Source organism: Canis lupus, chromosome 5 (genome assembly GCF_003254725.2).
Source record: "Canis lupus dingo isolate Sandy chromosome 5, ASM325472v2, whole genome shotgun sequence".
Lineage (NCBI taxonomy): Eukaryota > Metazoa > Chordata > Mammalia > Carnivora > Canidae > Canis > Canis lupus.
In genome coordinates this window covers 62,596,899-62,617,005 of record NC_064247.1, presented here as the reverse complement: position 1 = coordinate 62,617,005, position 20,107 = coordinate 62,596,899, and the positions used below count along the sequence as shown (strand labels likewise).

Here is a 20,107-nt window from a genome sequence, read left to right as displayed (position 1 = left end):
AACAGCCAGAATAATATTGAAAAAGAAAAGTAATGTTGGAGGACTCATACTTCCCCATTTTAAAACTTACTACAAAGCTACACTAATGAAACACTGTTGTACTGGAAAGGAAGGAAATATAGGTGTAAATCTTCATGAGCTGGGACTAGGCAGTGGGTACTTGGATATGATACCAAAAGCACAGCAACCAAAGGGTAAAAAATAAGTACATTGGACATTGTCAAAATAAAAACTTTTATGCTTCAAATTATCAAGAAAATGAAAACACACAGAAGGGAAGATTTTATAAGTCATATATCTGATGTGAGTCCAGTACCCAGAAATATAAAGAACTCCTACTCCTTAATACCAAAAGGACAGAAGAATAGGCAAGGGAATGGAAGACATACACTTCTCCAGGAAGAATATGCAAAGGATGAGCCAGCACATGGAAAGATGTTTCATATCATTATTAACTAGAAAAATGCAAATCAAAGCCACAACGAGACACCACTTCACACCACTAGGATGGCTAGAATAAAAAATAATAATAAAAAGTGTTCAGAAAATGGAGAGAAATTGGAACCCTCCTGCATTGCTGTAGGAATATAAAAAGTTGCAACCAGTTTGAAAAAGTCTGGCAGTTCCTCAAAAAGTTAAACACAGAGTAACCATATGACCAGCAGTTCTATTCCTAGATGCATAGCCAAAAGAATTGAAAAATGGGTCCACAAATGTTTAAACAGCATTATTCATAATAGCCAAAAAGTGTGTTATCAGCATATAAAAACGGAAAATGTGGTGTACCCATTCATTGGAATATTACTTGGTCATAAAAATAAATGAAATATTATACAAGCCACAATGTGGATGAACCTTGAAAACATTCCAAGCGAACGAGGCCAGTCACTAAAGAGGACCTACTATCTGATTGCATGTATGCAGGTACCGGGACTGGCAAATTCACAGACATAGAGGGTGGGTTAGGGATCTCCTGGGGCTGAGAGAGGCAGTAAACGGGGAGTGAGTGGCAACAGTTTCTTTTCCAGGTGAAATCATTGTGGAGTTAGATAAAGACGGTTGCGCAGACTTGGGAATATACTACAAACTATGGAATATGGAATCGTACACAGAAAAGGGTTATTTTATGGTATGTGAATGGTATCTCAATTAAAACACATGAAATTTTCAAAAATCTAAAAACCAGTAAATCGGGAATTAATTAAAAAAAAAACAAAACAAAACAGTAAGCTTGACTTTACAAAATAGCATGTTCATTGCAAGAAAGAACAAACACACTTCCTTCCCAAAGCAACCGTCCCTGCCCTGCGAACAGCGCGGGTACCGCTGGATGAGGAGTGACGATCACATTTGTTACTAGTGGAAAGAACCCCCCCGTCCCCCACCCCCACACGCCACACGCCACACACCAGCTGGCTGAAAGGAGGGTAACACTAGTCCTAAAAACGCCAGTCGTTCCCTCTGCAGGACGGGACGTCCTAGCCATCTGGCTAGAGCAGGGGCGGCCCCGGCGCGGCGGGCAGGGAAGGGAACGTGGGAGCCCCGGGGTGGAGCCTGGAGGGCGCAGGGGGCGTGGCTCAGGGTGGAGCTCGGGGTCCCGGCGCCTCGCCGCGGGCCGCGGGGCGGACGGTGGAGGGCGCCGGGGCGGGGGGCGAGGGCGGGGTGCGGAGGGCGCTGGGGGCGGGGGCGGGGCAGGGGCGGGGCCTGGGCCGGGCGCGGAGGGGGGGCGGGGCCGGGCTGGGACGCGGACCGCGGGCGCGGCGGTGCCCAGACGGCGGTGGCGGCGGGAGCCGCACGCGGCCGGGCCTCCGTCCCAGCGGCGCCGCGGCCCCCTGCCCGCCGGGCCATGCCGCCGCCCGCGCCGCCCACGGAGCTGGTGCCGTCGGAGCGCGCCGTGGTGCTGCTGTCGTGCGCGCTCTCCGCGCTGGGCTCGGGGCTGCTGGTGGCCACGCACGCCCTGTGGCCCGACCTGCGCAGCCGGGCACGGCGCCTGCTGCTCTTCCTGTCGCTGGCGGACCTGCTCTCGGCCGCCTCCTACTTCTACGGGGTGCTGCAGGACTTCGCGGGCCCCTCGTGGGACTGCGTGCTGCAGGGCGCGCTCTCCACCTTCGCCAACACCAGCTCCTTCTTCTGGACCGTGGCCATCGCCCTCTACCTGTACCTCAGCATCGTCCGCGCGGCGCGCGAGCCTCGGACCGGCCGCCTGCTCTGGGCCTTCCACGTCGTCAGGTGTGTGGCAGCAGCGCCGCCCTCCCCGGGACTCCCTCCCGGGCCCTGCCCTCTGCCCCTGTGGGCCTCGCGCCCTTCCGGCGCCCGCGTCTCGGTCGGACCCCTGGGGGGGGCTCACGGGTCGGGTCCGCTCACGTTCCCGGGCGGAGAGGTGGACCTGCCCCGAGCGTCGGCTCAGCCGCCCGGCACCTGCCCGAGAGGTGGGGGCCAGAGCTGGGCTCCCCTAACTTGGAAGCACCTGGAGAGATGGCAGGGACACCTGATGCCTTTTGCCTCCTGCTTCCCTGCTTTCTGGCCGCTCTGCTGCCCTTGCGGAGAGATTCCTCGTTCTCAGGCCGAGAGATGAATTAGGTGATGCTCCAGGAGGGAGAGGGTGGCTGCTCCCGGTGCCACCCTGTGCCCCAGTTGGTGTGATGCGTTCAGCCACTCCCACGCCAGCTACCCTCTGCCAAATGCAGGGTTTCTGCTGTAAAATTCCCGAAGTACCTTCTTCATTATTTTGTCTTTGCTCATCTCTAGACTCACACGATCTCGAGTTTCTAGGGTTTGGAATCTGAGGGTGAGGTCAGTGGCAGAGGCTGGTCTGGGAGAGGGCCCCCAGCTGCCTGGAGTCTATGAGAGCAGAGTAAACCCAGGCCTTGCCCTGCCCTGGCACTAAAGCGCCTCGTCAGGTAACCTTCACCTATGGAAGGTTGGCCCCTTTCTGGTGTAATTTCAAGATTTGAACATCTGATGGTGTCCTGCACCGCACTCAAGGCAGGAATTTTACAGGGCTTGTTTCTCCTTTTCTCTCTCCCAGATACCAGCACCAAATACTGCCCTAATTATAGGCTCTCTCTGTTAAATACTTGAGTGCTTTCCACGGGACCAAACTGAGGACAGTCAGCACTTTGGTAGAGACAGGTCACCTGGGTGTCACAACGGTGAGATCACAAGCCTGCGAGAGTCATTTGACCTCTAGGTCTCAGAACTGCTGGATGAAGGCCAGCCAGCTGGTCCCTGGGAAACTAAGTGGCCTGCTTCTCAGCTGTTCATGTCAAAAGTTTTGCAAGGAGCCCACAGTACCTCAGATGCTGCAGAGACCCACAGGGGCTGCCTTTTCTCCCTTTGCCCCCTCTCCACCCTGGCCTCTGCGTATTTCAGAGACCCAGTCTTTGGCAGTCTTGCTGGGTGTGGACAGCATGTACACCAGAGTTCACATGTACTTGAGAAGGAGCCTATGACTGGACCTGTCTTTGCCAAGAATCTTTTCTCTTGTTTTCCCTTCTTAAAAAATATATTGAAAACAATATTTTTTTAAGTGATGAAGAAAACCTGGTGCATCTTATAGAAAAGGTACATTTCATAATGAACCTGAGTTGGGACTTCCTTCTGTTCAGTCCTAGGGGTGTTTTCTGTGATGCCGAGGGAAAGGCCTCCTAAGAAAGCCCATGTGTCCTCTGTGCTGGCCATAAAAGAAGGGAGTTGCTCATCTTGTCTGTTGAATGGGATCCATCAGCTTCTCAAAAGAAAATTACTAGGGTTCCCCAGGTGGCCTTGGACTCTGATCTCAGCAGCTCAGGTTTTGTTTTTGTTTTTTTTTTTTTTTGATCAGCTCAGGTTTTGATCTCAGAGTCAGGAGTTCAGGCCCTGCACTGGGCTCTACACTGGATGTGGAACCTACTTAATTTTTTTTTTTTTTTTTTTTTTTTTTTTTTTTATTTATGATAGTCACACACAGAGAGAGAGAGAGGCAGAGACACAGGCAGAAGGAGAAGCAGGCTCCATGCACCGGGAGCCCGACGTGGGATTCGATCCCGGGTCTCCAGGATCGCGCCCTGGGCCAAAGGCAGGCGCCAAACCGCTGCGCCACCCAGGGATCCCAATTTTTTTTTTTTTTTTTTTTTTTTTACCTATATCCAAGCTACAAAGGGAGTTTGACAATTTGTTCTTTGGAGCTCCCTTTCAGAAGTTAGCTCAACTTGCTGGTCTAAGAGAATTGGTAGGAAACCTGTCTAACAGGTTCATTTATTGACCTAGATTCCCCAGACTGTATTGCTAATGACCTTGCTAAGGGCTCTCCATCAGCTTTCTTTGGTGTTGGAGTTTATAATTTTTTAAGACCTGTTGACATGAGAAATCTCATCTCCAGATGTAGTCTCCATGGTCATCTACTTTTTAACCATTTCAGACAACTGAATATCAGTCCTCATCAAAACTTCAGTTTGGGAAAGTTTTAAAATGTGATAACATAGAGGTTGAGAATGTCTATTGGAGTGTTTATGAAATGATTTCTTTTTAAGATTTTATTTTTAAGTAATGTCTGCACTCAACGTGGGGCTCAAACCCACAACCCCGAGATCAAGAGTTGCGTGCTCTACTAGCCAGGTGCCCCTGAAATGATTTAAAAAAAAAAAAAAAAAAAACAAATATCTTGATAAATAGATATAGGAGAGATTCAGACAGAAGAGTCAAAATGGCTCATAAATATACACGGGGAAAAGCTGACCCCATCAATAGTCAAAACAATACAAATTATAACAATGAGGTACCATTTTCTCCTTAACTTAGAAAAAAATAGTAAAGTAGAATACTAATATGATAAATGCTGGTAAAACTAGTATTTTATTTTCCTACATTATTATTGGCACTGTAAACTGGAATAATCCACATAGAAAGTATTTGGTTCATACCCCTTGATCCAATAATCCTATTCATAGGGACCTAGTGTAAAGAGATAATCCAAAATACATTCAAAGCCGTAGGTACAAAGGAGTTTGTACAAGAATTTGGAAGCAACCTGAATGTCCAAAAAATAGAGGAGCGATAGGTCACAAACTACACTTCACCAGAAATGTTACACAGCCATCAGATACTGGCTCTGAACTCTGTAAGCCATTTTTAAATGGTTTTTAAATGGTATGCTACAATGTTAAGTGAAAAAAAGCCATTTATAAAAGCGAACCACTACTTCCCAGAAAATGCCTGCACAGACCCCATCATAAGACCTGACCAGGTTCCCTTTACAGAAAGACAGCCAAACCGCTGCACCACCCAGGGATCCTGGAAATGGCATTCTATCACGAGTTGCATCTGGCTCCTGAAGGCTTGCAAAGTGCTGGTTCGTTCCTTAGCTCATTGGCCACCAGTAGCCCTGGGGCCGGGCAGGTTGGTCCTGCCACAGCTGGTGAGACTTGCCCAAGCTCACATGGCCATAAATGAGGGGCTCAGGGTTAGAACTCCGAGGGTCAGTCCTCGGTTTAGGATCCCATCTTGTCTCTTGGCCCAACAATATTTTTTTAATTAAAAAATTTTGGGGACACCTGGGTGGCTCAGTAGTTGAGTGCCTCCCTTCGGCCCAGGGCGTGATCCTGGGGTCCTGGGATCGAGTCCCACATCGGGCTCCCAGCAGGGAGCCTGCTTCTCCCTCTGCCTGTGTCTCTGCCTCTTTCTGTGCCTCTCATGAATAAATAAAATCTTTAGAAGAAATTTTTCTTTCATCATCAAACTCTTTTTTAACTTTCCAGATTTCTGCCATGACAGACATTGTATCCTGTTGGCTTTGTCTTCTGCATTTATTTTTCTGGAACCATTTAAGAGTAGATTGATGTCCCCAGAACCCCTCAGTCCTTTAGTGTGTATTTCCCTAAGCAAGTGTCAGTCTCTTAGGTAACCACACACACCTTCCAGAAGTAGGGAAATGGTATAGCAGGGAATGATGCTATTACCGAGGGTGGACTTTACAGAGATTTTGCCCGTCTTCTGCAGAGATTTCCCCAGTAGCAAAGGGAAACCCTTGGCTTGTGTTTGACTTGTTAGGTCTCTATTCTGCAATCAGCAGTAGTTCTTTCTTGGTATTTCAGGACACTTCTTTGAAGAATACAGGTCCATTGTTTTGCAGAAGGTCCCTCTGCTGGGCTGGCTGGTGCTTCCCCTTGAGTGGTTTCAGGTTTTGCACTTGGGCTGGAATCTAACAGAAGATTCTCGCTGCTCCCTCTCCAGGGACTTCGATTTGTTCTGCCTCTGGTGATAATAATTTTGATCACCTGATTAAGGGTGTTGCCTGCCAGTTGTGCACAGCAGTTCCTGTTCTCCTCTTGGTAATTAATAAATACCTTGTCGAGATAAAGATCTTCTTATGCCTCAGACTTTACCCACCCAGTTAGCATGCATTGATCTGACAGTGTTCTGAAGCGAATATCCTGTTTTTTGTTGCCTTTCTACGGTTGTGTGAGAATACTCAGCATTCAAGGGAAAGTCCTGTATTAAGTCCCTGTCCACCGTACGTGAGCTGTTGAGGCAGCCTGACATGGACACCCGATATCTTACAGTCACATGGATGTGCATCTGTGAGCATTTACAATACCTTCTCTGAGAAGGTGCCCAGAAGCTCAGGCCCAGAGCCACTGTGGGTGCCATCAGTTCTTTTCTGGTCAGAAACCATCCCTGCCCCCCTGCTGATGGTGAGCTGCCCCTCAGAAGCAGTTGTCAGAGCGGTGGGCTCCTTCTTCTGAACAAGGCCGGAGCAGGGTCGGTGGACCATCTCCTGCACCTATGTGCCCAGGCACCACCGTAGCAGGTGTCATCCTGTGTCCTGTGAGCAGGGGAGGAAGGCTGGGCTGGGGGGAGCCTCACTGCACCAAATCGGAAGGAAGGGTCCTGGCCAAGCTAGCCACCTCAGGAAGCCATAGGGTTTCTTCTGGCACGACGTGGGAGCAGATGTGAGCATGACCTCTGGCCCCTGGGCCTACCTGCTCCCACTCCCTGGAGGTTGCCTGGGGGTTCTGGAGGAAGAGTCTGTGGTTCCCAAGCTCACCATCAAGACCCCTGCTTGATGGGGGTGGGGAGTGGGAAGTTCTAATACAGACAAAAGAGGAAGCGAGGGCCACGAAGGGGAAGATCCTCTAAGCTCTTTGATGGGAAACTAGCTCACTGTGGGTCTCGGTGATGGGGCCCCAAGCAGGTGAGTCTGAATGAGGGTTGCATGTAAGCACCTGCATGAACGGTACCCCATGTCAATCGGTATTCCCCAAAATAACAAGAGTTGAATTAGCTTTGCTTTTGCCCTCCTAAAAAGTTTTTAGAGGGCACTGCTGCATCGTGAGGTCTCTGTACAGCGTTTTGTGTTCATGGGAAGCTGTCCGCGGCCCCAGGGGCTGTGAGAAAGCAGATGCTGCCCTAGAACCCCCTGCCAGGGCAAGTGCCACTCTGCCCATCCTTACCCAGCATCCAGTTGGTCAGGACCTGGCTGGGCAGGAGAGTGTCTCTGAGCATTGCAGGGTGGCTTTGTGACGCCCACCAGCACCAGGGCTGCAGAAGAGGCACCAGGGTGTGTGTATGCGTAAAGTTCCTTTGGACACCCCCCTTCCACACTCCCTTCTGTGCCCAGTGCCACAGAGTGACCTTGTGGTGCCGGGATAGTGGCCGGCTCCTCAAACTTCTCCCATGACCTACCCCTCTGCCCCACACTCAACAATAAGTGCCCTTTGTTTGGGGAAGAAACCTCCAGGCAGCCACAGGCCTTGTGATTCTCTCCACCAGGCCTGGCTCACTGCAGCTGTGCTTCCCTCTGCACAGCTCTGTCTTGCTCCCAAGAACTCTCTAAATTGGCACATTGTTGCACGGTAGTTTTGTTCTGAAAGCATTTTTTGAGTTAACATTCCAGGCTTTCCGTAGGCCACCCAGCACATAGACCAGGCACTGCTGTTTGTGGGAGAAGACTCTTGTTTCTTTCCCATCAGACGCCAGCCCCCTTGTGGAAACATCTGTAGGAAGAGTGAGGTTTGGGGTGGAGGGAAGAGTGCAGGAATCTAACGGTGGAGGTGGATAGACTCTTTGTGCAGAGTCCGATCTGTGTGAAGTGCAACTGTCCCTCTAGGTGTCCCCCACTGTGACTCTGGTAGGAGAGATTTCAGAGACCACTTACCGGCAGAGCTGGGAACTCTAAGGGAAACCCAGAGCATCACTGTCCTGGAGACAGGCCCCCTGCTCAGGGTCAGATGACCAATGGCAGGGAATTCAGGCATTGGGGATGGGATGGCTTACTCACCACCTGGCTAATCCTGTGGTGTTTCTGGTTCTGCTCCCCTGGAGGAGATATAAAAACAAAAGGACACTAGGGCCCCTGGCTGACTTGGTAGGTAGGTCATGCAACCCTCAATCTCAGGGTCTATGAGTTCAAGCCCACGTTGGGCACGGAGATCTGAACGGATTTTTGTTGTTGTTGGTTTACCCCTCCCCTAAGCTTACTGAGGGACCCCACCAGTCCAGATGTGGTGGGATTCCCAGGAACTAGCATGTGTCTCTTCCCCATATTTTGTAGAAAGCTTCCCTAGTCATCTCCTGGGGCTGCCCTAATAATGTACCACAGACAGAGTGGCTTAAACTAGAGAAATCCATTTTCTCATAGTCCTGGAGGCTGGAGGTCCGAGATCAAGGTTGGCAGGGTTGGTTTCCTCTGAGGCCTGTCTCCTTGGCTTGTAGATGGCCGTCTACACCTTTGGTCCTCACACAGTCTGCACCTGGTGTGTGTCTGTGTCCTAATCTCTCCACATAAGGTCGACAGTTGTGCTGGATTAGTGCCCATCCTCCAGACCATTCTAATTTAATCACCTCTTTAAAGACCCATCTCCAACTATAGTCACATCCTGAGGTGCTAAGGGTTAGGAGACTTCGACATATGAATTTGGTGGGGACACAACTCAGCTCTTAGCAGCCTCCGAGGGAGGACAAAGCCATCTTGGACTCTGGCCTAGGTTTTCAGGTGAACACAAGCGAGAGGGTGTGGGCTTCTGGTGCCCCTCCAAGTGGGGGATTGTGTCCAGAGTGTGGCCTTTGGGCTTCTTCTATCCAGGTGACCCCAGCACTGCTTCTCCTCGGCCTGAGTTATAGCTTAACAATCTCGGATTTAGAATGTGGGTCACAAGCATCCACACAGAGGCAGGACAATTTGCTCACAGTTCTGTTCTGCCTACATGTGGATGTCAGGGTGCTTCCTCCAACCACAGGAGTTTCTAGGTCATAATCAACTAAAGCCCATGATTTTTTTCACATGCTGTTATTCAGCTATATTTTACTTGTTCTGATTTTAATTTTTTGGTTGCCAGCTTCTTTATTAGGAGGGAAAATATTACATGGTCTGTGACAGAAATTGGAAGTATGCATTTCTAGAAAGAAGGGATTATGTCACACATGTGTTTCTAGAGTATCTTCCAGATTCACAGTGCCTACAGCTCAGGCCAGCCACCTGGCCAGAGAATGGCTTGGCTTATCTGAGCTTGCCAAAAATATGGACTTTCTCCTCACTCTATAGGTGGAGAACCTGGGACATCTTCAGCTCTTTACCCCTTTTTATCCTCCACCCGATGGCATCCTGGAGCCAGCTGGCGAGACCCAATTATTAAATTTTAGGGCATTTTGTGAGCTGATTATTAAGTATAATCATTAATAAAAACTAAACTATATAAACTTATATAAACTTATAAACTTATAAGTTGTATTTAAAAGAGTAGTAAGAGTATTAAAAATTACATCTTAATTATTTTACTGTTATCTGTGCACTTGAGGTTATTTACAACTATCAAATCTATGGGATGGAAATACTGTCAATTACTGTCCCTCTGTCCCCAACCACATGTATTGGTGGCTTGAAATTAGTCACAGTGGGAGTATTGCACCATGAAAAACAGCAAGCATCACAGATCAGGGCTTGGTTTATTTTGTTGATTGTGTAGAGTAGTCAGCATACTTTCCCTGTAAAGGACCAGATAATAGGTTTTTTTCAGCTTTACAGGCCATCTGATCTCAATTACAGCTATTCAGCCTCTGCTCTTACAGTTACAATAAAACTTTATTTAAAAAAGCATAAAAAGGGCGCCTAGGTGGCTCAGTGGGTTAAGCATCTGTCTTCAGCTCAGGTCATGATCCCAGAGTCCCTGCTCAGCAGGGAGTCTGCTTTACCTTCTCCCTCTGCACCTGTGTGCATGCTTGTGAGCTCTTTCTCTCAAATAAATAAAAATCTTAAAAAGAAAGAAAGAACAAGAGAAGAAAGAAAGGAAAGGAAAGGAAAGGAAAGGAAAGGGAAAGAAAGAAAGAAAGAAAGAAAGAAAGAAAGAAAGAAAGAAAGAAAGAAAGAAAAGAAAGAAAGAAAGAAAGAAAGAAAGAAGAAAAGCAAAACAAAGCAGAGCAGACTCTGGCCAGATTTGGCCTGAGGGCCATAGTTTCCTGGACTCTTTATCTAGATTTGAGAAGATGATAGAGGAAACATCAATAGTCAAAATTATACCTAACAGTATTCCTTGTATGAACTTCAGCAGAGGTGGTAGTCAGATGGGGCAGGCAGGAAGCCAGGTATTTAAGGGGTGAGAAGACATGGTATTGTGGAGCAGGGGGGAAAAAAAGTAGAAATACTCTTCCAGGGTTGGGAAATTAATATCCGATCCCACAAAGAAGTTGCTCTCTAGTCACCATTTGTCTTCTCCCTTAGCTTTTCCTTACTTCACATTTTTCTTATGTGTGAAGAAAAATTAAAACATAAACAACTTCATGTCATGGAACTACTTTCATTTGCCAACTGCAACCATAGTGTGTTGGCAAAAATTGAGTGCATTCTGTGAGGCTCGATTGGCTATATGGAATTCACCACAAGGACCGTAGTGTGATGTGTTATTACCTGCAGATTGTGTGCTTCACGTCTTTTATATCAGTTAAATTAATAATAAACGTATATGTGCATGCTTACACACGTACATACACAGGCACCGGCATACAAATCCTTTCTGTGTACAGAGCCAGTTGTGAAACACTACCAGCACACCACGGCCCTTACCCATAACTCACAAGTCTGGTAGAGCCTGCTTTGCTGGGTCATTAGCCTCTCCCTCCCTCCCACTCCATTCCCACCCCTCCCTGACATTGCTCCTTACCACCTCCTACTTAAATACCTCCCCAAGCAGCTTCTGGCCATCTGCTGAGGTTCAAACAGTGACTCTGATTGATCAACCCACATTCTTTCTTTTTTTTTTTTTTTAAATAAAGATTTTATTTATTTGAGAGAGGGCTAGATTGAGGGAGTATGAGGAGGGGAAGCAGGAGGGACAGGGGGAGAGGGAGAAGCAGGGAGCCTGGGATCATGACCAGAGCCAAGGCAGAGGCTTAACTGACTGAGCCACCCAGGCGCCCAATCAACCCACATTCTTAACCCTTTAAAGCCTTCTGCCTGTTTGGTCTTCTCTCTGGCTACCTCCCAACACAGACTTAGCTCCAGATGTACCCCAGTAATACAGAAGAAACACTTCGCTTACTAGCTTTCCTAGGACAAGCCTGAAGTCACAGAATGGATCTGTCTCCGTGGGGGGCCCGGGTCTCCCGTGAGGGACGTCAGGAAGGAGGAATCACTGCCTGTGAGCGCCTGCCCTGGGCGCACCCTGTGTGCTTACTTCCAGCCGGGAGGGCGCCCCTCCAGCCCCTGCCCAGCCTCCTGCAGGGTGAGGCTCTCTATACACCATGCTTTTCCCCATTGCAGGATTCCTTGGAGGAGCCCCGTAAACCATAAAGCCATGAGTAGCAAGACAACTAAAAGCTTTTTACTTCCTTTTCAATGACAATATGTTCATGCCGTGAAGAGCTAAGGAGCAGATTGGGTCACTTGCCACAAACTTCACCCATTCAGCAGGTCCCTGTTCTGTTCCTACCAGGCGCCAGGCACTGTTCTAGATGCTGGAAAGAGCAGTGCACCTGCCCTCATGGAGCTCTTTGTTGTGACACGTTGTCCCCAGATGCCCCCAGGATGGCATGAGTTTTTTTGTTTTGTTTTAAAGATTTTATGTATTTATTCATGAGACACACACACACACACAGAGAGAGAGACATAGGCAGAGGGAGAAGCAGGTTCCCTGCGAGGAGCCTGATGCGGAACTCAATCCCAGGACCCCGGGATCATGACCCAAGCCAAAGGCAGACGCTCAACCACTGAGCCACTCAGATGCCCCTAAACGGAAACCCTATATTATGACAGAACAGTTTGACGCTAATATATGTCCACTTCACAAATAAGTAACTGATAGGACAAGCATCTAAAGTGGACAGACTCCTGAGGGTAACTTGGTACCTTTCTCATCACCCTTTAACTTCTGTGGGGTTTTTGTCCCTTTTGACCTGACTGAACACAGCACTTCTCATTCTGGCAAGACTAACACTCAACTTTGGTCTCATCAACTGTTCTACAACTTTCTCTCTAAAAGAGCTGCTACTGGCCGGCTCAGTGGAAAGGCATACTACTCTTGATCTCGGGGTTGTGAGTTCTAGCCCCACATTGGGTATAGAGAGAATCCTTAAGTAAATAAATAAAACTTAACTTTAAAAAAGCAGCTGTTGGGGCATCCCTAGGTGGCTCAGCAGTTTGGCGCCTGCCTTCGGCCCGGGGCATGGTCCTGGAGCCCTGGGATCAAGTCCCACATCAGACTCCCTGCATGGAGCCTGCTTCTCCCTCTGCCTGTGTCTCTGCCTCTCTCTCTCTCTCTCTCTCTCTCTCTCTCTCTCTCTCCCCCCATGAATAAATAAATAAAATCTTTAAAAAAAATAAAACAGCTAGGGGCAGCTCCCTAGGTGGCTCAGCAGTTTAGCACCGCCTTTGGCCCAGGGCATGATCCTAGAGACCCAGGATCAAGTGCCACGTTGGGCTCCCTGTGTAGAGCCTGCTTCTCCCTCTGCCTGTGTCTCTGCCTTTCTCTCTCTCTCTCTCTCTCTCTCTCTCTCTGTCTCATGAATAAATAAATAATTTTTTTTTAAAACAGCTATTGCTCACACAGCTCTCAGGATACAACCAATTTCTGACCTCAGGGTTTTACTGATGACATGTCCTGTTTACATACTGCTCGTCTCCCAGCAACTGACCTGGGACATAGGCCCATAGGCCCGTGTGTACTCTTCCCAGGGGCAGGAACCGCATGGGCCTCACACGTTCCTGGCACCTGCACTATAGGCCAGAGTCCTGGGACGTCGGACACGACTCACGGCAGCAGCGGTCAGACACAACAACACACTTACCGGTGCCCCAGACGTACACCAGTCAGTTTATTCTCATGACAACCTACTCTGCTCCAGGCACCGTCACCATCCCCCACTTGGTGGAGAAAAACACTGCTGCGTTGAGGCCAAGTCAGAGTGGGGCCTGCTTGAACCCTGTTCCTTGCATGGCTGCCCAAACTCCTAACCACCTCACTATCCCACCATGAAACCTCTGTGGGTCCCCTGGCCCATTTAAAATGCTTCACAAGCAGCCTGGTGTGGGGACACTGGGAACCTTGGGGCTCAGCTCTCATCTGGCTGTGTTGCCGTCAGGATGCGCTCTCAAAAAGTCAGCCTGGTGCTGCCCTAAGAGGGGGCCCCTGCCCCAGGCCTTATGCTTCAGAGGCCACCTGTGACCTTTGCCAGGAATACCCTTCCCATAGAGCAAGGAGTCCTCAGGCCCAGAGAGATGTGCCCACCCAAGTCCCTGTTCCCCCTCCTAGATCCTGCTGCAGGTGTACAGGACCCTAGCATTCCCTCCCAGGCAACCCCAAGCTGCCAGTGCATGTACCCCTGGGCCCAGGTGGCCACGGGGGCTGTGTGGGTGAGACATGGGTGCATGGGCTGGTGTACGCTGGCATGCAGGCCAGCCTGGGGGCAGGAAGGAGCTACCCTCGCCATGCCACAGCATTCTCACACCAATCACCAAGGAGCCCAGCAATTCTGAATGAGAACCTGGCCTCTGAGGGGTGGCGGTGGGGGGCATCTGTCAGGCAGGAGGCCAGGACATCCCTGTGTCCTCTTACCCAGGCTCTGCGACATTAGGGTGGGCCTGGCAGGGCTTGGGCAGAGCGGGGCTAGGTTGGGGGAGTTGACGACTCCTGCCTTGCTTTCTCCAGGGATGCTATGTGGTCCAAGGTTTGGAGAGCACAGCGGCCAGTGGCATTGCCCCTGCTGGCTTTGTTGGGAGCCTGACCTGCTGCCTCCTGTCTGCCCCTTGTTCCTCAGCTGGGGGGTCCCGCTGGCCATCACCGTGGCAGCTGTCGCTCTAAAGAAGATCGGCTACGATGCCTCGGACGTGTCAGTCGGCTGGTGCTGGATCGACCTGGAGGCGGAGGACCGCATCCTGTGGATGCTGCTGACCGGAAAGCTCTGGGAGATGCTGGCCTATGTCACGCTGCCCGTCCTCTACCTCCTCATCAGGAAGCACATAAACAGGGCGGTAGGTACCTGCCTCCCCCCACCCCACCACCAGCCCCCTATTCTAGAACTTTCTGGGGCCACTGTGCCCTAGCAGCCTGGTGCTGGGCTCGACCACTTGGGGGACAGGCCAGGGTGACGCATCATGGGCTGTCTGGTTTGCTAATTATGCAGCCCTGGCAGGGGTGGGTCCTGTCATTTCTCCATCACGGACAAGGGAGTAGAGGCTGGCAGAGGCTAAGGGCCCCCTAGGCTCACCCAGACCGTGAAGCCCAGGCCACTGCGGCCACTGCCACTGCGTGTGGAGTCCAGGAGGGGAGCAGCGGCCTGTGTTCTGGGCCAGGCCTCTGCTGCCCTCTCCTGGCAGGCCGCCGGGCTTGCTCCACCGGGAGGGGAGTGCCGCTGCCGGGAAGCAGCATCCAGATCACTGAGCCGCCGTGGCCCCGGGAGACGAGGGCGTGAGATCCCGGAACGGGCCACACGATGCCTCAACCGCATTCCCTGTGGTCACTGAAAATGTGTCATAAATGCAGACTCTTCGGGGTCTCAGGAGCTCAGCAGGAGCCCGGCTGGCTGGAAATTCCAGGCAAGAAAGGTTTTCCTCTGGTGACGTGGAAAATCCTTCCTTGTCCCTGACTGCGGGCTCTGGGCTCTGCAGGCCAAGGCGCTGCGCGGCTGCTCATGGTGGGGCTGCCAGGGGCTGCGTGGTGGGGCTGCTGGGCGTGGGGGCAGGGTGGGATGGGGGGAAGGGTGGGAGAGTACTGAAGGGGCCCCGAGCCCAGGCCCCAGGGCGCCACGGCCATGCTGGGCTTTCTCTTTGCCCCATTTTTCAGGGGCTGAAGCTGCAGGGGGGGTATGCCCCCCTTTATTCTTTCGGGGTGTATGTGACATGGCAGCCATTTCTGAGTTCGTAGGGTGCTTGTTCCCTGCGGCTCCTGCCTGTGGCTTCTGGAGTCTAGACTTCGGGTTCTCTTTTCACTCTGAAATTTCCCGGCCTTGCCACCTCCCTGCCCCCCTCTTCTGCTACTGCTGGAGTTGCTGAGCGGTCCTGAGGGGCTTAGTGATTGGTTTGAAATCCATCTTCTTGCTGGTCTCCTGCCTGGGCTGGGGACACCCTTCTTGGCTCCTTTTCTTCCCTGGAAAGGTTCTGGGCTCCCAGATGAAGCATCCCAGGCTGTCCGTCTGCAGCCGCCCTTCCATGCACCCCTCTTCCTTGCCCTTCCAGGGTGACCTGGAGCTGTGCCTGGGAGCCCAGCCCCCATGGGAGAACAGATCCTGTCTTACAATCCTGCAAGTGTTTCCAGAAAACCGGAAGACTAGTGGGCAGGGAGGGGTAGGGGTTGTTCCCTGCCTCTAGCTAGGAAGGAGAGCTAAGAATAAGTGAGCTGGGGGCACTCCAGTGGCTCAATTGGTTAATTGGCCAACTCTCTTGGTTTCAGCTCAGGTCAAGATCTCCCAGGGTCATGGGATCAAGCCTCTCGTGGGGGTCTGTGCTGAGCACAGAGTGCTTCAGATTTCTCTCCCTTCTCTACTCCTCTTTCTGCCCCTGCTCATGCACTCTCTCTCTAAAATAAATAAAAATAAAATTTTGAAAAAAAAAATAAGTGACTTGGAGCAAGCTTTACAAAGAAGAGTTGCCAAGGTATGTGGCTTCTCTCCACACGTGGGCTTTCAGTGTCCCAGACACTGGACCAGGCTCAGAAACACATCTTTGTTATGAATAGCTGCATCTATGGCTACAAATTCAGTTGTGATCTACAGATGGAGCCTCCCCCTTCCTCTCACTGAAGGTGTTCCCAGGAGTGGGGAAGTACAAAGCCCGCGCCTGCTCCCCTGTCCTTTCTGCCCCAGCTTTGGATGGAGCCCCTCCTTCACAGGCCTCTGCCCTGGGGGAGCTTGCATTCTGGAGGGGGAAGGCAGGACAAATATAGGCAACAGGCCTGATAAACAAAGATGAGTAACTTCTAGGAAGGAGGATGTTAAGAGCTACAAAAAAAGGGGGGGGGGGACAAAACTAATTAACTGAATCTGGGGACAGGACTACCTGGAAAATGCCTTTGCCCTTGAAAGGAGGTTGTCAGGATAGGCCTCCTCCAGGGGGTGACATCGAGCAAAGATAGGCAGGATGAGTGGCTCACCCGTGTTCTCCTCGGTCCCTGCACAGCACGAGGCGCTCTCCGAGTACCGGCCCATCCTCTCCGAGGCGCACCAGCTTCAGCGCCGCGCCTCCGTGGCCGATAAGAAGCTGATCCTCATCCCGCTCATCTTCATCTGCCTCCGGGTCTGGAGCACCGTGCGATTCGTCTTGACCCTCTGCGGCTCCCCAGCGGTGCGGTCGCCGGTGCTGGTCGTTCTGCACGTATGCAGGCCTGCCCTCCCTGGCCCTTGCTGCTCTGGCTCTGGTGCAGGGTTAGATCCCCCCCTCCCCAAGCCCCCATCCCCCACAAAGTGGGTGCATCCCAGCACACCAGCCATCCTGGGACTGGCAGGAATCTCGGCTCCACGGTGCCTTCCTTTCTGCCTGAGACCCAATGGGGGAGTCTCAGTGAGAGGGTGGAAGGGCAGTGAGGCTCAGGCACAGCCCAGGGGCATTAAGGGGCCCTCTGGTGGCCTGGGAATGGCCCGAGAGCTGCCTTGATCCTGTCCTTCCCAATACAGAAGACCTGCAGCTAGGGGGCTGAATACCAGCTTCGGTGGGTGGAGGACAGGGTTCTGGGGGCCGAAGCACTTTCTGGTCTGTGTGTGTGTGTGTGTGTGTGTGTGTGTGAGAGAGAGAGAGAGAGAGAGAGAGAGAGAGAGAGAGACCGCCTCCAGCTTGGGCACTCATGCCTCTCCTTTCCTCCCCTCCCCAGGGTATTGGGAACACGTTTCAGGGCGGCGCCAATTGCATCATGTTCGTCCTCTGCACCCAGGCCGTCAGAACTCGGCTCTTCTCTGTTTGCTCCTGCTGCTCTTCCCAGCCGTCTACAGAGAACCCGACTGGCCCCCCCAAGGCTCCTGCACCCTCCAAGACAGGAGACTCTCAGGGATCCAGACGTACCCCAGATGAACTTCCAAGCACCTGAGCTTTTCCCTTCCTAGTTCTATACAGGTGCTGCCTCCCTGGGAACAGGTGGCTCTATGAGTCCCTGCTGCAGGGAGTGGGGGTGGGCATCTGCTGGCACTTTAAGCCTCTGCTTTTGAAGCTCTTGACCCCCCAGTGGGGCAGCAGCCATGAACTCAGCTTCTTCTACCTCCTAGACCCTCGGGTAGCACATACCCACTCGCCCCCATGTCTGGCTGCACTCAGGAGTACTTGTCTTCAGTGAGATTGCATGCAGGTTGGCAGTGAGATTGGCACATGGTCACTGTTAGGTTGCCCTAATAGATGTCCACTGGTCATCAGCCTCATGACCACACAGCACTATTTACAGTTCGAGGGACCCACACCTGTGGGAAAGGCACAAAGAAATATGTATACCTTGCATCTATCCTAAATAAAATGCCAGGGGTTGCCAGAGATGCATCCCCCACTTAGATGTGACGAAGCAGATTTTGGGTTTGTCAGGGCATTGAGATTTCCTGGAGAGCCTAGCTTTGCTGGTCAGCAAAAGAGCCATTTCCCTTTAACCAGGTTGAAGGTTTCCAGGTGACTACCATGACTCTAGCACAATCACTCTGGACAGCTGGTCCCCTTGGGGCCTCCCACATTCTCTGTATGGGTTGCCAACACTTGATGCAGATTGTGCTTGCATTTTGAGCCCAGAATCCAGACTCTTGCCTCCAGTGGTCACTTTAAAATACAGGTTCCCTTCTCCAGTGCAAGAGCTGGAACAGGTACAAGAAGAGGTATTACGGGGAATCCCTGTGGGTGCCTGCTGCCTCTCGCATCTGTTCTCCTGAAGACTGGAACAGGGAGAGCTGGTGAGGGATCGGCTGATTCACTTCCTGGCTTGTTTTTTTATAGGAAAGGTGACCAGAGAGTTGGTGAATGATCCACAGACAGATTCCTCCCTGTTGGTTGGGGGAAGTGACACAGGCATCTTGGGGTGATTATTTACATTTAAAAGAAAAGGATTTAAAATAAGCATCCACATCTTTGTATTCGTGGCTCCTCCACCAACATTTCCTCTAATTTCAGAAAACAGTTTCTCTGTTACGTCACAGAAGCCACTGGCAAAGATGGCAGGTGTCTGCGTCACCGCAGGAGGCATGGGGAGAAGTATAACTCTAGCCTATAGGTGTCTCTCCCTTGGGTTTGGTCAGAACTCTGCAAAACCAAGATGACCTTCTGAACCTGTAAAACCGTTCTGGATTAAAGCCAAAGCCTCACCATACTGCTGGTTCCTATTTTATTCTCAGAAGCAAAATCTGTCAGAGGAAGAGAATCTGAAGGGAAGAGTCATTGATAGAACTAGATAAAAAATACTCATTTTTGGTTTCCCCACCCCCTTTTTTTAAAGGTTTCTTTATGAAAATCAGCAGAAGGTGATCATCCCTTTAGGACTCCTGGGCTGCCCTACAGAAAGCTACCTGTCATAGGGCAATCTCCTAACAGAAATGGCCAATAGAAGGGGAATCCAGGGATCCCCTAAAGACAAGACGGCAGATCATGGGCACATGGCTTCTAGAATGGAGCAGAAATTCAGGAAGTTACTTGCTGCAAGAGAGAAAACGGTTCAGAGCTGAGTTAGCCTGTGGGCCACAGAGGATGAAAAGAAAATAGAGCCTGCTTGGAAGAGGGCCCCGGAGTCCTTGGCTTAGACTGCAGCGCCTGGCGGGTGTGGCTTCCACAGGACTGGGGACACTGGGTGTCCCCAGGCAGGCCGCTGTCAGGAAGGGCCGGCAGAGGGAAGAGGGGCTCAGGAGACTCTCTGGGGCTCCCTCAAGTTCTCATTCCACTTGTTTGATGCCGCTGCTGTGCTGTCTGCTTTTGTAACAACCACCTAAATGTTACCCCTGGATATTTCCATTTCCACTCCCCCTGCTGCCTGCCCAGCTCTGCTGAGGGCCCAGGTGTTCCCATGATTGGTGGAGACCATGTGGGCAGGGGAGGGGTGCGTCCCAGTGCCTTGGCCTGAGGCCAGGGGCCCGGGTGGGGGGTTGGGGAGGCTCTGGCTGGATCTCTGTGGGGTTCAGAACTCGAAGATGATGGGGGCAAAGTCATATCTTAGGAGTCCGGGAGGGGCTCCTGCTTTCCGATCAGAGCAAGAGAGGCTTCCTCTCGAACTTTGCTCGGCCCCCTCCGTGGGTTTCTTTCTCTTCCATCAGCCTTGCTCATGTTCCCGCACCTGTGTCCTCCCTTACTGACGTGTAACTCAGCCAGGACAGATGCTACGGCCTCATCCGTGTGTCCTCAGCCCAGAGCCTTCTCTTCTCAGGCACTTTCTGCCTTTCTGTGCTTCTCAGTTGTTTATGTTTGTTTTGTCTTTTAATGAAGTAGTATTTGGCCGGGGCTGAGGGTGCACACAGAGCGCTTCTTATGTACACAACGACAAGAAACCTTCTACGAGAAACGTTTTACAAACTTCCTGTCATGGCATAATAACAGTTGTGAGGTCTTTGGGGCCTGTGCAAAACTGTATCAAAACCCTGATCATCTTGGGTTGAAGCCAAAGTCTCCTTATTTTAACTTAAATAAAATAATTATTTTTTCTTTCGTGTGTTTGGTAAACTGATTTCCCGTGGCCCGGTTGGGGATTGAGGTGGGCCC

At 51.1% G+C, this 20,107-nt stretch overlaps 1 protein-coding gene across 2 annotated transcripts; it reads left to right on the top strand.

Annotated features, from left to right (window-relative positions):
• The first annotated feature begins 1,831 nt into the window (after positions 1-1,831).
• GPR157 (G protein-coupled receptor 157) lies at positions 1,832-20,050 on the top strand. Of its 2 annotated transcripts, none has more exons than XM_035715778.2 (4): positions 1,832-2,229; positions 14,224-14,437; positions 16,580-16,774; positions 17,268-20,050. In XM_035715778.2, the coding sequence occupies exons 1-4, from the start codon at positions 1,847-1,849 to the stop codon at positions 17,478-17,480; spliced, it is 1,005 nt and encodes a 334-aa protein (XP_035571671.1). In that variant the 5' UTR covers positions 1,832-1,846; the 3' UTR covers positions 17,481-20,050. The 2 variants fall into 2 exon arrangements, with proteins under 2 accessions (XP_035571671.1, XP_048965503.1); XM_049109546.1 differs by having other exon boundaries at positions 16,580-16,824.
• Positions 20,051-20,107: the final 57 nt, after the last annotated feature.